Below are 14,912 nucleotides of genomic sequence, written 5' to 3' on the forward strand. Positions count from 1 at the left end.
TTATTCTCAAACATACCTGTTCAAGAAGTTCCTTATATGTTATTTTCTCTTTGGTATTTGTTACAGGACTGTCATAAATAATGGCAATTTGGTCCCCTCGTCCATTCTCAACATGACGATCTACAGCATTGTAACAGATATTCAGCTCTCCACCTACAAACCTAAAAAAGAAGTTGGAAGTATGTAACAGCCAGCTTTCCAAACAAGACTTTTTTTTTTTTGCATTTTTTAAAAAAACGTGAGCATTCAATTAAAGTATAGCTCATAAAACATTCAGTTCAGGAAGTAATTTTTTAATCTATAACCTTACAATTTACTTAAAAAGCTAAATCAGCCTATTAGTGAAAATAGAGGAAGTAAAGTCCTGTACCTTAATTGACTTAACTAAGAATCTGCTAAACTTGATCTTGATTTAATTTACTTTGCATCAATCATTCTGATTTTTATAGCTAAGGTTTCACAGAAAAAGCATACATTCACATAAAATAATCTGACATTAAGCAAGTGTGTTATTACACTACTTTTTGCTGGCATGCACACATATCTTTTTTAAGAAGAACAGGTTCAGGACTCAAAATATTCTTATTCATCTCTTGGCAATAACAGTTAAGCGTACAAGCATCTGTATCTAAATGAAACTGACCCCAATAGTTAAAAAATCTTATAAATTTGTCTGATATTCATAACGCATTTGACATTACCATGTTTTACATCAGTGACTCAAAATCCCCTTTAAAGTGATGTGAGTCATAGCCTCTTCAACAGCCAGGCATTTACAGAAAATTCTCATCTTCAAATTAAAGAAAAACACTTCACAAACTCAGGTTTCATTTTCACTGTCATTTTACACAGGAAATGAAAGTTCAAGTGCAGCATAATCCTCAAGTAAGAAAATATAGAAGGCACCAGGTACAAAGATGATTTTACTAACTGAAAGATGACACAGAATCTAAAAATTCAAGTTCACTTTAAATAATGCTATTTGTGTTTGTTTTTCTATCTGCACATATTCCTCTACAGCAAAAAGACCAACACACAAAAAACACACTCGAGAGTTTCCAAAAAGTCCTATGGGGACACTCACTGTGATTGTTACAATGTAACTAGAAATAAAAACAGATGGCCTAAACTAACCCACTACTAGTTAAAAGAGTATTTCCTTCTTCACTTTTCCTGTCTAGTAAAGGACTGCTTTAAGTTCATATATTTGATATATTATTCATATATCCATACGCACAGATGCCATAGGATCATCTTTATTGTCAAAAAATGGTAATTATTAAACCAGAATCAGTTAGGATGCTTAGGATGCAGCAATCTCTTATTGTGACTCCTTTACAATGCCATTAATAGGGAGGAAGTGGGGACCAGTAAAGTAACAAAACCTCTCTGTACTACAAATCCCTTCCCATAAAAGAAGAACTGTATGAACAGTAAAGGATTGGGAGTTGTTTCATGTAATATAGAGAAACTCTGTATTAATGTCATAAAAGTTGTGTAGGATTCAGGTCATCCATTGATTTTTATATCAAATCACTGTAGGTTGATATGAACAAGGGAACAAGGGAACGCACTACCTGGGCTATGATGCATAACCACTCTAAAAACGGTCAAAACATGAGCAAGTACCAGAGCCTGGATTCTTCTAAAGATACACAGCAACATCAACACTGCCACATAAATTTTTAACAATTGCTTTCAAACAAGTATGTGAAAAAGATATGACTGCAAGTTGAAACAAAACCCATGACTATCTGGACAGTGTGATGAGACCTTTGCTACCCGGTTCAGAAGGAGGGAGGCTCTTACGGATCAGAGAAGCAGAGGTGCACCTACCATGACCACAACTGCAAGGCTTTCACTTCTCTATTGTCACCCAAGGACATGCTCAAATGCTTCATTCCAGATGAAAAATAAAAGCTGTCTGGCTTTCAAAAGCTGCCCTGTGCTGCTGCAAATGTCCATGGATTCCCAAGGCAATGAATACCTGTGAGGAACTTCGATTTGCTTAAGTAAGCTTTAGCTGGAAAGAAACAGCAGCATGAAACCAGGACCCAGTCTTGGAATAAGGACCTCAATGAGATGCTCCTATTTAAAACGGAGTTCTAGAATGAAAAAGAAAATATTCCAGTAGACTGAAGAAAGATCAGAGGTGGATCTGCAGGATGTTTGTAAGAGCTGCCAGTAAATCTTGTCATAATAAGCAAGACTGTAAAATGCTAATCTCTTGCTAACCAGACAATCATCTCAATGCGGCTTACCAAATGAATCCAAGTCTGAAGAACCTTTCTTTAGGCTGTGTTACTAGTGCTGAGAAATTAATAACATTCAACAAACAGAGTAGAGGAAAAGTAAAACAAATAAAAAGAGTCAATAGCAACAACTCCAATACATAAAAGAAACTGGATTCAGTTCACTAGCAGTATCTTGAAAAGCTCATCCACTGTCCACTGGTGCTATGGTGGAAAAAAATGACAGGGTTCTTCCTGTCAAAAATCACAGCAGAATTTAAAACTGGTTGTGATATCCAGCTTCCTTCACAGCAACATTTTAAACCAGGATTTTGGCAATATCTACCTATCCTTTTGATAAAAGTCTTTTTTCCCATACATCCATGAAAGCAGCAGCCTTTGATAAACAACATTATGCACAACTTAGATCTAACAAGGCATCTTCTTAATAATTTGATTGTGGTTACCTACATTAGGACCCCTTTCAGCCTCTTTAAACCTGCCTACAGCAGTCACCTAGGAGATACTGCCTCTGTGACTGGGGCTCAGCATATCCCGTCTCGCTCCATCCCTGAGGTCTCACAGAGTTTCTGTTGTTTCACAAACAGGAATCTCAAGCACATGCACTTACCTCTTTAATCATACTTTAAAATTACTACTCAATTAACCTTTTAGGGGTAGGAGTAGAAGAGGACATGAAAGCGCTGATCTTCTCATGCGGCACATTCCTTTCATGCTCGTATGGTATTTAGAGAGGACAAACTGGCATTTGCCTTATAGCTACAGTTTAAATACATTAACCGCCTCCTTCAACTTCTTCAACTGAAGTAAATGAGACAAGAAAATACATTAAAAGTATCTGTTTCTGTAAGTCTCACCTTTGGCAACCAAGACCAAAGATACTGAAAATAAATGGATTTTTATTAATTGATTCATTTATTTATTAATTGACCTAATAAGTCTCCAAAACATGAGATAAATCCTAACTCAAGAAGCACATACATGAACTTCTTAATACTATTTTTAAGGTCTCCATAAACTGCTTCCTAGCTAAACCTCCAAACCAGAACTACATCTTTACCCTATTATATCAGCGAGCTATGCTCTTCTTGGAAGCCTGGCCTCTTCCTCAGTTCTATTCCGTCCATTCTGTTTTCTCTTCAGCATGTACTCTGAAAAAGCCGCTTGTATCTTCTCTCTCTTACTTCAATCCTTTCCTCAGAGAACTTACCTATCATCCTGCCTAGCACACTGAATGCTGGTAACACCCTGGGACTTCAGAGGCACTAGAGTACTACACTAGTACCACACACAGCCTGTCGTCACTTAAGGTGAACTTAAACCAAAAAATATATAAAACTGCATGTTGCACATTAAGACATTAAAGAGGATTACATTAATTTAAATTGCTTAATGTTTTATTACCCACAGCAGAGCAACAGATACCTGAGATCCAAACAATAATTATGGCCTGATGCTGAGTCTTTAGAGACTTCCATCTCTGCATAAACCCACAGAATCACAGACCAGCTGATGCTGGAAGGGACCTCTGGTGGGCACCTGGTCCAACCCCCCTGATCAAGCAGATCCACCTGGAGCCAGTAGACCACGACTATGTCCAGATGGCTTTTGATATATCCAAGAATGGAAAGTCCACAACCAACTCTGTGCCAGTGCTCAGTCACCCTCTAAAAAAGTGTTTCCTGATGTTCAGAGGGAACCTCCTGTATTTCAGTCTGTGTCCATTGCCTCTTGTCCTGTCACTGGGCACCACTGAAAAGAGCCTGGCTCTTCACACCCTCCCTTCAGCTCCTTGCCCACATTTATGAGATAATTTCAATCTGTGGCAATCTGCATCCACGAAGGGAGAAAGAAGCAAGTGAGACGTGAGGCCAGAAAAGACTCTTGGAAGATAAAGTCTGACTTTAGCCCATGGAACTTTATCCCTGCCGTAAGACCAAATAACTTCCATCTGAGAAGTCATAATGCTTTACAAAGACCTAACCATGTTTCTTTCAGCAAGCAAGCTTATCATGCTCAATAAATCAAACCACATTTTTTGACAGAATCTGATAGCAAAACCATGCTCTCTAGCATGTGTTATGTTCTCATTCCTTAGTTCTTAAAAAGTAACTATCATATTGACTTCATCATTCAGTTCAAGAATGCCAAAGCCAGTGATCTTTACTGCCCTTTAATTACACAGGCAATCTTACTTGCCTTTCTGAACGGTGCCATGACCTAGAAATCAAGGTCAGTGGACCACAGATCTCCCTGTCTATCCATTTTAGGGCTTCTGACTGTTACACAGTCCCGCTGACTCAAAGATATTTATCCTGGCTGTGTGCTGCTTAATATCCAATTAAGACATACAAACAATTTTCACTACTAGAGATGCCAAGCAATAAAGTCAGACACTGATACGAAAGCAAGCTCTACTCTGCTCGTTCTGTTATCTCTTCATTTGGGCAGATTTGAGAGTGATTAATATTTTTAATTATATTTTGAGAATTATTATTATTTTTAAATTAAAATCAAACGAGAACAATATAAAAATGGTAAAGAACTTCAAAGATGTACCAAAGATGACCCTCATCCTGCACTGGTTTTTTTATCCTATATGAGCTTCTCCTTGAGAAAAGATCAAAAAGCATGATGTAAACTTGCTGAAAAAGAGGTGATGGTGGTCAACACAAGATCTTAAGGGGTAAATCGCCTTTGAGAAAGTACTGAAAATCCCATCCAGTAATTTATAAGAAGGATATCAAATTCTGTCTTAGGGCAGTTTGCCATTCCCCACATAGATATATATATTATAATGCCAATGATTTTGCCAAACATTACCTTAACCACATCCTTTAAATTATGACCTATTTAGATAGTTTCTAAGATTAAACAACTCTGAAAGCTGCTGTTTCTGTGTTTTCACAAGCATGCCCCCCCCGGCACCTGATGCCTGCTTCCCTGCGCTCTCAGCAGCCGCTTCCCAAGCCAGGCCCAAAGCGGTCGGACAGACATCGCACCCACGCACGTGTCTGTCACACTTGTCACAGCGCACGCTAACTGCCCTCTCACCCCAACACACTCATCCACGCTGCTTTTAATCATTAAGCTTAACCAAGTGCAATCATTGAACTCCTCCAGGCTCTGCGGCCACCTCCTCCATCAGCGCCGGTGTGATGACCGCCCCAAATAGAGGATGGGGTGGTTTTGTGTTAGCCGCAGGACCCCCACCCCAGCACACCCCCAGCCCCCCCCACAGGCAGCCCCCCCCTACAGCCACCCCCGACCACCCCCAGCCCCCGGCAGCCAGCCCTCCCCGCTACAGCCCGGCGAGGCCCGCTCGCCCCCTGCCCCCTCCGCACCGGGGGACTCCGGCCGACACTCACCAGGACGCGCTCTCCGGCCGGCGCCTCTCCAGGGCCCGGGCCCAGGGCTTGTACCACTGGATCTGCTCGGCGGCTGCCCCCCACACCTTCTCCGGCTCCGCCACCGAGGACCTGAAGACTTCCTCGTACTCGCCCAGCGCCCGGGAGGAGGTGGCGCGGGCGGCGGGCAGCGGGCAGCCGGCGGCGGCCGAGCGCGGCAGCGGGCTCCCCGCCCCGGGGCTCCCCGCGCAGGGACGCCCCGGCCACCACCAGCCGCCGCCCTGGCCCGCCGCCGCCGCCGCCCCGAAGAGTTTTGGCAGCGCCGCCAGCCTGCCCAGAAAACCCATCTTCCCGGCCTTCAGAGGAGAGGAGCCGCAGGGGCTCCGTCAAGGCTCGATAAAGCGCCCGGACGGCGCACGGCGGAGCGGCGGCGGCTGCCCGGGGCCAGCCGGGCACGGCGGAGCTGACCCCGCGGCGGGACGAACCGCCCCCGCCCCGCGCTGCCGCCGGACGCGCTCGGCAGCGGCCGGGAGAGCCGGGGGGGGTGCCCAAGCAGCGCGGAGCAAGGCGGGGAGGGCCGGGACCGGGGCCGGGGCAGCGCCGAGCCGAGCCAGGGCGGGCGGCGGCGGCCGGAGCCGCGGGAGGGCCGCGGCGGGCGCCATGAAGGGGCGGCCGGCCCTGCCGGCGCTTGGCTGCGGCCGTCGGCGGAGGGAGGCTGGGGAGGGTGAAACCGAGAGTGTGAGGGTATTTTTGACTTCGTGATTCGCATGACCTGTAGCCAGAATACTCCTCAAGTATTCTGAAACACACTCGTGCTTTGAGGTAATAAAATGAGGCATACAGTTCGTACCGGGTAAAAGTTTATTCTGTTTCCAGAAGACCTCCAGCATCTCTAGTGGATGTCTTGTTTTGCACATTTTGTCATATATTTAGAAACCCCTCCTGAGTTTCGGTGGTAGTGTTACAGACTATTATAATGCACAAGTCAGCTAAGACGTACACCAACTTCAAAGACCTTTTTTTGTCCCTTTTGAAATTATTTTAGTGCTATAGTAGGTCTATCCATTACAAGTGTGTTGGGAAATTCTTCCTGCAATCACATTATAAAAATGTCATAAGGCTAAGGGGAACTCTATAATATATTTTATATTCATGGTTAACTTAGGCATATGCTACCTGACTGTTGTTGAGTTAGTGTCACAGGAACATAACAATATATCACATTACAGGTAAAGGAAAAAGGGGATGAGAAGAACTAGACTGTTTAGCCACTATGGCAGGTTTAATACAAGAAATCATTTTCTTATCCTGGCTCATAAAACAGGAAGGGTGGAGGATTTGGCTTATAGGGTTCAAGTTCATCAGAACCTTTGGGTCATCTTCAAAATAACTAATAGCCTTTCAGCAAAAAGGCCAGTTGTTGCTTCTGTGTCTGAGGCAAATGTAATTAGCTCACGGAGAGTTCCAATGTCTTGCAGAGGCTGTTAGCGTTGCCCGGTGCTCTATGAACTACCCGTCCTGCGCTGCACTTCGGTTCTCCTCTCTTTCTTCCCCAACAGTGCCACAATAACACACAGCCCTGAGTAGCATAATGTGATTTCCAAAATGTCCAAGTTAAGTATCAGAGACTTCTTTCTAAAAAGAAGTTAATACCCCCAAAACCTAAAACACCTGAAGGACTAAGTGGACATTTTATTAAAACTTCCCTACTGCAAGGTAAAGGCTACAGCATGCCAACAAAGCAAGAAAATAAAAAATATACTTCTCAAAAAAGAAGTTCTCAAATGTAATTTGAGAACATTGCTTTCTCACACACTTTCACCACTTGGACAGGACAATTTTTGTCAACAGAGTCCACTAGCCAAAATTTTAAAAATAAATAAGTAAAAATAAAGAAAGAAGCTTGCAGAGACTGTGAACACTGTGACACCATGACAGCCATGAAATCAGATGCCGTTGCTGGACGCCTGGCAGTATTGCATGCGTTGTACGTCTCTGCCTGAAGAACACAACTTCCCAGTCAGGTCACACAGAGCTGACCTTAGCATTTAAAAAGTATTGCCAGATTTATATCTTTTATTTCCTACCTTTAAAATGGCTAAGCTACTTTTGACTTGAAAGAACCATTCTGCCTGAAAATAGTTATGGAAACATGGTTAATTTTTTGGTGCCTGCTTAGAAATTGGCAGATGCAGGCTTAGACTTGGGGGTGTTCATAAGCCCACTGTGTGGCTGAATCCAGCGCAATGACTGTCTACCTGAGGCATGCAACTGGTGGACTTAAGGAGAGGTATCAATTGCCTCAGCCCAATTTGTGAAGCCCACTCCCGCAAATCAAATTGTCAGAGGTATGTTATGTCCACTCCCGAGCAGTAACCCTTCACATTAGTTGCCTTACAAGCTACGTTCTTCAGATCACCAACACTTTTGATGCCCATCTAGTTAAGAAGGGACCTACAGCAGTTGGATGCAGCCAGCCTCTGGGTGCAGCCAGCCTTAGCTGGTGCAGCCAGCTCTGAATGACTTGAATACGTGTGCTTGAAATGTAGCTATTATTAGAGGCTGTGATGTTGTGTATAAATGGCCTGTGTTTACTAGCCAGTTGCTAATCAGAAATGCTACATTGTATTGCAGTATAACCCCGACCTCCATCGGTATGGATTTGTCACTTGTAAAAGAAATGTCAGAGCATGCAAATTTACAGCAGCTTTTAGAAAATGCTACAGCAGAAGCTAAAAAGATCCTAATAACTGCACACCATGACAGTAATGTTATACCACAGGTAATGGAACGAATTAAGAGGGTGGGAGAACACCACTGGTGGGAAATTTTCTTCAGATGGTCCCCCATGGCCACCGGCATCTTCAGCACACTGCTGCACCCCATTGTAGTTACACTGCTAATGCAATTCTGCGTGTGCTTTGCCATGGTAGCAACTTGTTACTGGATGAGGCAGTATTTCTTAGCTGAACAACATCTCCCTTTTCTCTGCTAGGGAGAAAACTGCCGAGGCCAAGCTAGAGCTAAAATATTGAAGTATGTATATTCTGCAACATGCTAGTTGTAGGCACTACTGCTGAAAGAAGTATCCTGAGATTTAAAGGGTTGTGTCTGGTGATGCCTAATATTTCTTGTGGTGTTGAAAAGCAATGCTAACCATTTTTCCACTCTGTCCATAGTGTGTGTTTAATGTGAAGGTATAAGCATTTGGCAAAGGAATTTGCATTGCAACAGCAAACGTTCTGGTATTCATTTCGGATAGACATCCTACTAGAAATGATGCACCAGAGGTGTAGGGGATACAAATGAACTTAACTGGAACATGAAGTGCATTAAATTCCTATTTTAGCTAACATCCTAATATCTGCTTCCTGAAGGAATGTTTCTAATGAGTATGTGTGGAACATACTTCGTTAATTAAACTACTCACAGCCCATACTGATAGCTAAGAGGGTAAAGAAGGGATCGCTAGTTCTCCCAACTGGATGCTAGAAATTTAAATTTCACTTACAAATGCTATTATAGCAGACTTCTGAACTGATTAATTTTTCCTCTGAGGACTTCTTTCCTTTTTGCAAAACTTGATGCTTCTGAAATTCCCACTCAACGAAGAATTTTGAAGTAATGCCAAGTGATGTGTGTGGCAATTACCTTTGTAGCTGTAGACTTCATTGAAAAATACATGTATGTTTCTAGACACAGATCGAGCAAAGAACACACTGTAAAACATGACCTAGGTACTTCTGCAATTGCAAAATAATTTATCTGAAGCCTCTCTTTTGCTTAAAAAAGCATTTTTTCTGCAACTGTATCCTTTAGTGTAAGGCATGTATGTTTGTAGATATATATATGTTGAAAAAGGATTAGCAGAAAAGTATTATAGTCTCCTGTATATGAAATGCTCTGGCTATCCTAGCCTTGTACAACTTGGTAATTCAAATTTCAATTGGAGTCCTTTGTAAGCACAAAGTAAAACTGTAGTTAAACAATCAGTACGTATGTTAAATCACGTTTCTATTGTCCTAAGAACTGCCAGTCTTGTATGAGTAAGTTTCACAGTCCTGTACACCATTGATGTCTAGAAAATGGAGGCAGTCACAGTTTTTCTACAATATGCAAGTAGTCTGCAGAGTTAAGTTCAAATCAAAATAAATTTATCTGTTTTCCTGAAAGGTGATGGAAGTAGTAGTGGTAACCGGCACTTTCTAAGGTACATAAGTAGATATAACTGTTCTTCCAGTTTTCTATCTAGTCTTAGACTATTAAACATATCACAGCTTTACTTGAAATCCACTAAAAATTGTGTACAAAATTCAAAATAAGTAAATTATTACTTGAAAAAGTTCATATTTGGATAGAACTTCAAGTGGATATTTTGACTATTTTTAGTGAACGTAAAAGACGCCATGGCTTTTACTGCAATAGTAAGATCTGGTCATAGGGGAAACCGAACCAAAACAAGCAAACAAAATGAAAACAAATAACTGCCACCCTAGAAATACCTATGCTCGCCGCTCTTCTTTGTTTGACTGCTGCCTTCCAGCCTAAAGATACCTTCATGTCAGAGGTCTTAGGTATAGTTAGATTTTTCAGCACTCAGAATAGTGATGCAGTGCTGAAATCAATGTGTCCATGGTGGATTGAATCCCCTGTCCGCCCGCTGAAGTGCTGGGAATTCATGACCTTCTGTTTATTTCTGTCTTCTGGAAATTAGTGCGTGTAGTGTGCTGGGAAACAAATTATGAGGACTTATAAAAATGCTAAAATATCTATCTGTCTCTGCAGGCAGAAGGCACTTTTTACAGACTTCTGGAAAGTGCTGAAATGAAAGTCTGTGACTCAATCCAGGTGAGAATGAGTTAGAGATCCCCTGGGATGAAAATGCAATTTTAGTATCAATTATTACTGATGTTATCATTTGATTCGTCCCCGAGGATGTCTTACAGTTCAGGACAACCTGTATTTCACCCATATTTTTTCCACATCTAAGTCATCTTTCACAAAGCTTCTTGGCCATATGCTTAGCTTTATTCATGTAAGTAGTCTTACTCACATGAGACCCTGCTAAATCTGAGTCAAATGTTCATAGAGCTTCAGTAACACTCTGTTGGGCAATGAACTTCTATACTTTTCAGTTCTAAGAAGATTTTGAAAGTGTGACAAACAAAACCAGATAGATAGTGGGGATTTCTTAATTTTAAAAAACATTTAAAAAACACAACACACCACCTAAAAAATCAAGCACATGAAAGCAAAAATGGTTTCATGTGAAAGCAAAATTTATGATACGTTCTTCAATATTTAAGCACACTCAAGGAAAAGAGTCCAGGGTAGACTCCATGGAAGACGAGTAGAATTTTAGCTTCTGCTTTGCATTTCTGCTGTTGTGGATTTAACATACAACCTTGATGATGTAATTTTATAAACACTCTCATTGAACTTTGATTTTTAGGTAATCCATGTCCCTGAGCTGCCCAGCTTCCTGAAATTGCAGATTATCTATTATTTGTCTTTACAAGGATAACATCTGCTGTTTTATCCAAAGCTATTCCTGTTTCTTTGATACGCCTCTACCACTGTTTTCGCGATCACTGCATCAGAACCATCACAGGCACAAGCACTGTTATTACAAAACTTTCAACAGTCAATATATATTATTTGAAGGGGACAAAAGGACTTCAGGCACTGGCACTTATTGATGTTCCTTTTGAACTTGATAACAAAAATAACCATGGATTTTGCAACCATTTCTTTACCCAGAATGTTGTCTTTTTCACAGAACTATGAGTCCATTAGCCCTCAGAGTGTTAATGTCTCTAGTGGCATAAAAATAAAGTCATTATTTTAAAATTACCTGTTATATCAACATTTCTTAGCAGCAACACTTTCTCAGATTGAGAATACAGCCCAAGAAGTATGAAGCAGTTAGACACTACTAGAGGAACTCTATGCTTAAAAATTTCAGTGACTCCTATTTTCAACTTTCCTTGCCTAAGATAAAACAGGTAAGCTGTTTTTTCCCAGAATATCCAGACTTGCCTGGGTCTAAGGTACGGAGGTTCCACCTCCTGTCTTGGAGGGGTAGGAGAGGGTGAGGGGGATCTGGGTTGTATGTATCTAAAGATGGAAAGAAAAAGGCATTTGCATGAGATTTTTAAAGCACTACCTAAAATCTACTACTGAGCTGCTTTTACACTCTGTGTTTCATATGAGAGCTCTGGGTGCAAGAGAAGTGCAGAACTTGCATTACTGTCTGGGCTAAAGACTCCTAGGGTGCTCCTAGGAGCACGGAGTTAGTTGCCAAAGCCTTAGTATTTAGCTTGTTGCCTGCCACATCCTTCTGCAAGAAGCTATCAGTCATATTGCAAGGGCTGCAAACTTGCCTAGGAGCCTGGCCCATGGCAAATTGTGGCTCAGCGTATTGACAGATACTGAAGGGCATCTTTTTGTATAACTGACGTTGGCTTAGTATGCTCCATTTCTGGTTTTCTCCCAAAGTTTCATTCATGCAATCCCATTCTCAACAGTTGCTGGATTTTGTCCTTGTGACGTATTTCATGATCCTTTTTCCACTACATAACTATATTCGCCCCATGACAAGAAAAGCTAACGTTCAAACACTGTGCCAATGTGCTGGTTTAGTTCATCTGCAGAATTAACTTGCAAGCAAACAAGAAATTAACGCCTAAATTGACTAAGTGCAAAGTCAATAGCATATTTCATTGCAACTGTCATTTACTAATGTGTGCTATATTTTTAAAAATGCAAGTTTATCCAGAGCACAGTAATTCTGTGAATTTCTTCAATGATCCCTGTTTTGAGCAGCTCAGGCTGGTGAAGAATGGATGAAATTTCACAGCAGCTTAGGGAAGAAATAGTAGCTGTCACCCAGTTTGCCCCAAATAACATCAGTAATAATCTCTGGAAATAGCTTTTTCTATAGCTCATCTTGCAAATTAGCATGTCACAGGAAAAACAGGCATGAAGTCAGTCCCAAGATTCATTATATGAAGCAGAAAAACTCTTACTGGTAAGCCAGCAGCAAAACCATATGTCCAAATACATTCAAGTCCACATTTTCTCATGTCCTCACTCTCTGATGGCACTGAACTAGGCTGCCAGACATCTACATTTGCACTCTCAGAAATACAATTCCAGAATTAAATTTTACAGCTATGGGGATTTTAGATTGTAAGGTAAAATTTTAGACTCACTAAATCTGGAGGCCAAAAGTCATTGATTATAACAAAGCAGAGGCTACATGCCCACCCTCAATATAATGGTTTTTATTAATTTACAGTCTCTATAGTTATTTATACTAGTGTAAAATGAGTATAGCAGATTCATGGACACTTACCCTACTTTTCACGCATCAAGGGAAAATTCAAGGTAAAAGGCAGTGAAGAATCTTCTGCCATCAGATAACCTATTTAAGTAAGCTCTCTGGAACTGAAAGAAGGCAGGAAAACCCAATTTCTCTGTCAAATTAGAAGTGGAATTCAATGAGGCAGACATCCCAAATTGAAACCTGGTCATTTGCCTTATCACTGATGTCCTATTTTTCCTTCTCCAAGCACCCTGAAGTTTACTCAAAGTACCTATATGGTTCTGCTTTTGCAGGGTCAAAGGAAGGAATTTCAACATGCACACTGCATGTTCAAATATTTGTTCACCCCTGTTAAGGGAAAGCATTGAATGACTCCTAGGTATATGTTTTAGACAGTGCACAATATTGGATCTTCAGGTATTATTTTTCAGTAATAGCTTTAGGGGGCTTATATTCAATATTGCTGCTCACTGGAATAGATAGATTATAAATCTAAAGGTTCTTGCTGAGTTATCCAGTGTATGTATTTGGAATTATATAACAAACGATGTTTTATTGTGTAATTTAATAGAAGAGACTAAATTTCCCATTCATTTTGAAGGTCTAGACCTCTAGTGGACTCTTAAGCTGTGTAGTTGTTATCACAGCCTTTGAGAAGACTGAATTCATGAACAATTGTGTGAAATGTTTAGATGTGCATTACAGAGGGCAGCTTAAACATCCAATGTGAGCTTAGGAATTCTTTAGCTTTTAGAACCAAGTCTTATGGGCTATACCCAAGCAGATTGCTTTTTTGGCTGTCAAACCCCAAACAGCCCATTTAAATTATCATGTCCATGTAAAATGGACATATAATTGGTTTCTATAACATAGAAACCAGAGTCCAAAGTTTGACTTCTTGGCCACTGGGAATATTAGGCCAGCAAAACCAATGTCCAGTCTTTACATCTTGTGGTGAATATTAAAAAAAAATCCTTGAGTAAAAGCTGAGTCCTCACTTTTTAAATAGATTTGGATTTCATCTGTCCTGGTTTCAGCTGGGATAGAGTTGCTGATTGCTGGCTGGGGGTAAATCACGACATCATCTCAGATAAAAATTTTACATGGACTCATTAATAGCTGAAAATCATTTTTATATGCAGTTAATTATTTGATATTTTAAAAAGTCTCTTTTCTTGTAAAAAGCCATCCTGAAGGAAAGGGAGTTGGGACAGGAGAAAGAAGCCTCATTTTGTTGTCCAAGGACAGTGACTTGGAGATAGGAGCTGGGTTTCATTCCAGGCTTAGCTTTCAGGGTTATTTAACAGAATTAAGGAATGGTTGAGATTGGAAGGGACCTCTGGAGGGAAACTAGTCCAACCCTCCTGCTCAAGCAGGGCCACCTGGAGCCAGTAGACCAGGACTATGTCCAGATAGCTTTTTAATATCTCCAAGGATGTCTCAGTGCTCAGTCACCTTCACATTAAAAAAGTGTTTCCTGATGTTTGGAGGGAACCTCCTGTGTTTCATTTTGTGCCCATTGCCTCTGGTCCTGTCACTGGGTACCACTGAAAAGAGCCTGGCTCCATCCTTTCTACACTCTTCCTTCAGGTTGCTGAGATCCCCCCTGATTCTTCTTTTCTTCAGGCTCAACAGCACCAACTCTCCCAGCCTTTCCTCATAGAAGAGATGTTCCAGTCCCTTAATCATCTTACTGGCCCTTCGTTGGACTCTCTCCAGTATGTCTATCTCTCTTTTGTACTGAGGAGATCAGAACTGAACACACCACTCCAAGTGTAGCATCACCAGGGCTGAGAAGAGGGGAAAGATTACATCACTCAACTGGCTGGCAGCCCAGGACACCAGTAGTCTTCTTGGCCACAAGGGCACATTGCTGGCTCATGTTGAACTTGGTGTCCACCAGGACCCTCAGATCCTTTTCTGCCAAGCTTCTTTCCAGCATGGGGTTGTTCCTCTCCAGGTGCAGAACTTTACATTTCCCATTGT

The 14,912-nt window shown here is 41.4% G+C and overlaps 1 protein-coding gene across 1 annotated transcript in view; it reads right to left on the reverse strand.

The window, feature by feature from the left end:
* The window catches only part of ACSS3 (acyl-CoA synthetase short chain family member 3), a 95,880-nt gene extending 89,783 nt beyond the window's left edge, over positions 1-6,097 (reverse strand). Inside the window, exons 1-2 of the mRNA XM_075080720.1 lie at positions 5,621-6,097; positions 17-161 (exon numbers count right to left, since the gene is read on the reverse strand). Of these exons, the coding sequence (XP_074936821.1) occupies positions 17-161; positions 5,621-5,946 (471 nt within the window). The 5' untranslated portion in view covers positions 5,947-6,097. The remainder of the gene's footprint in view (positions 1-16; positions 162-5,620) is intronic.
* Between the last annotated feature and the right edge of the window lie 8,815 nt (positions 6,098-14,912).

Source organism: Phalacrocorax aristotelis, chromosome 1, assembly GCF_949628215.1.
Source record: "Phalacrocorax aristotelis chromosome 1, bGulAri2.1, whole genome shotgun sequence".
Classification (NCBI taxonomy): Eukaryota; Metazoa; Chordata; class Aves; order Suliformes; family Phalacrocoracidae; genus Phalacrocorax; species Phalacrocorax aristotelis.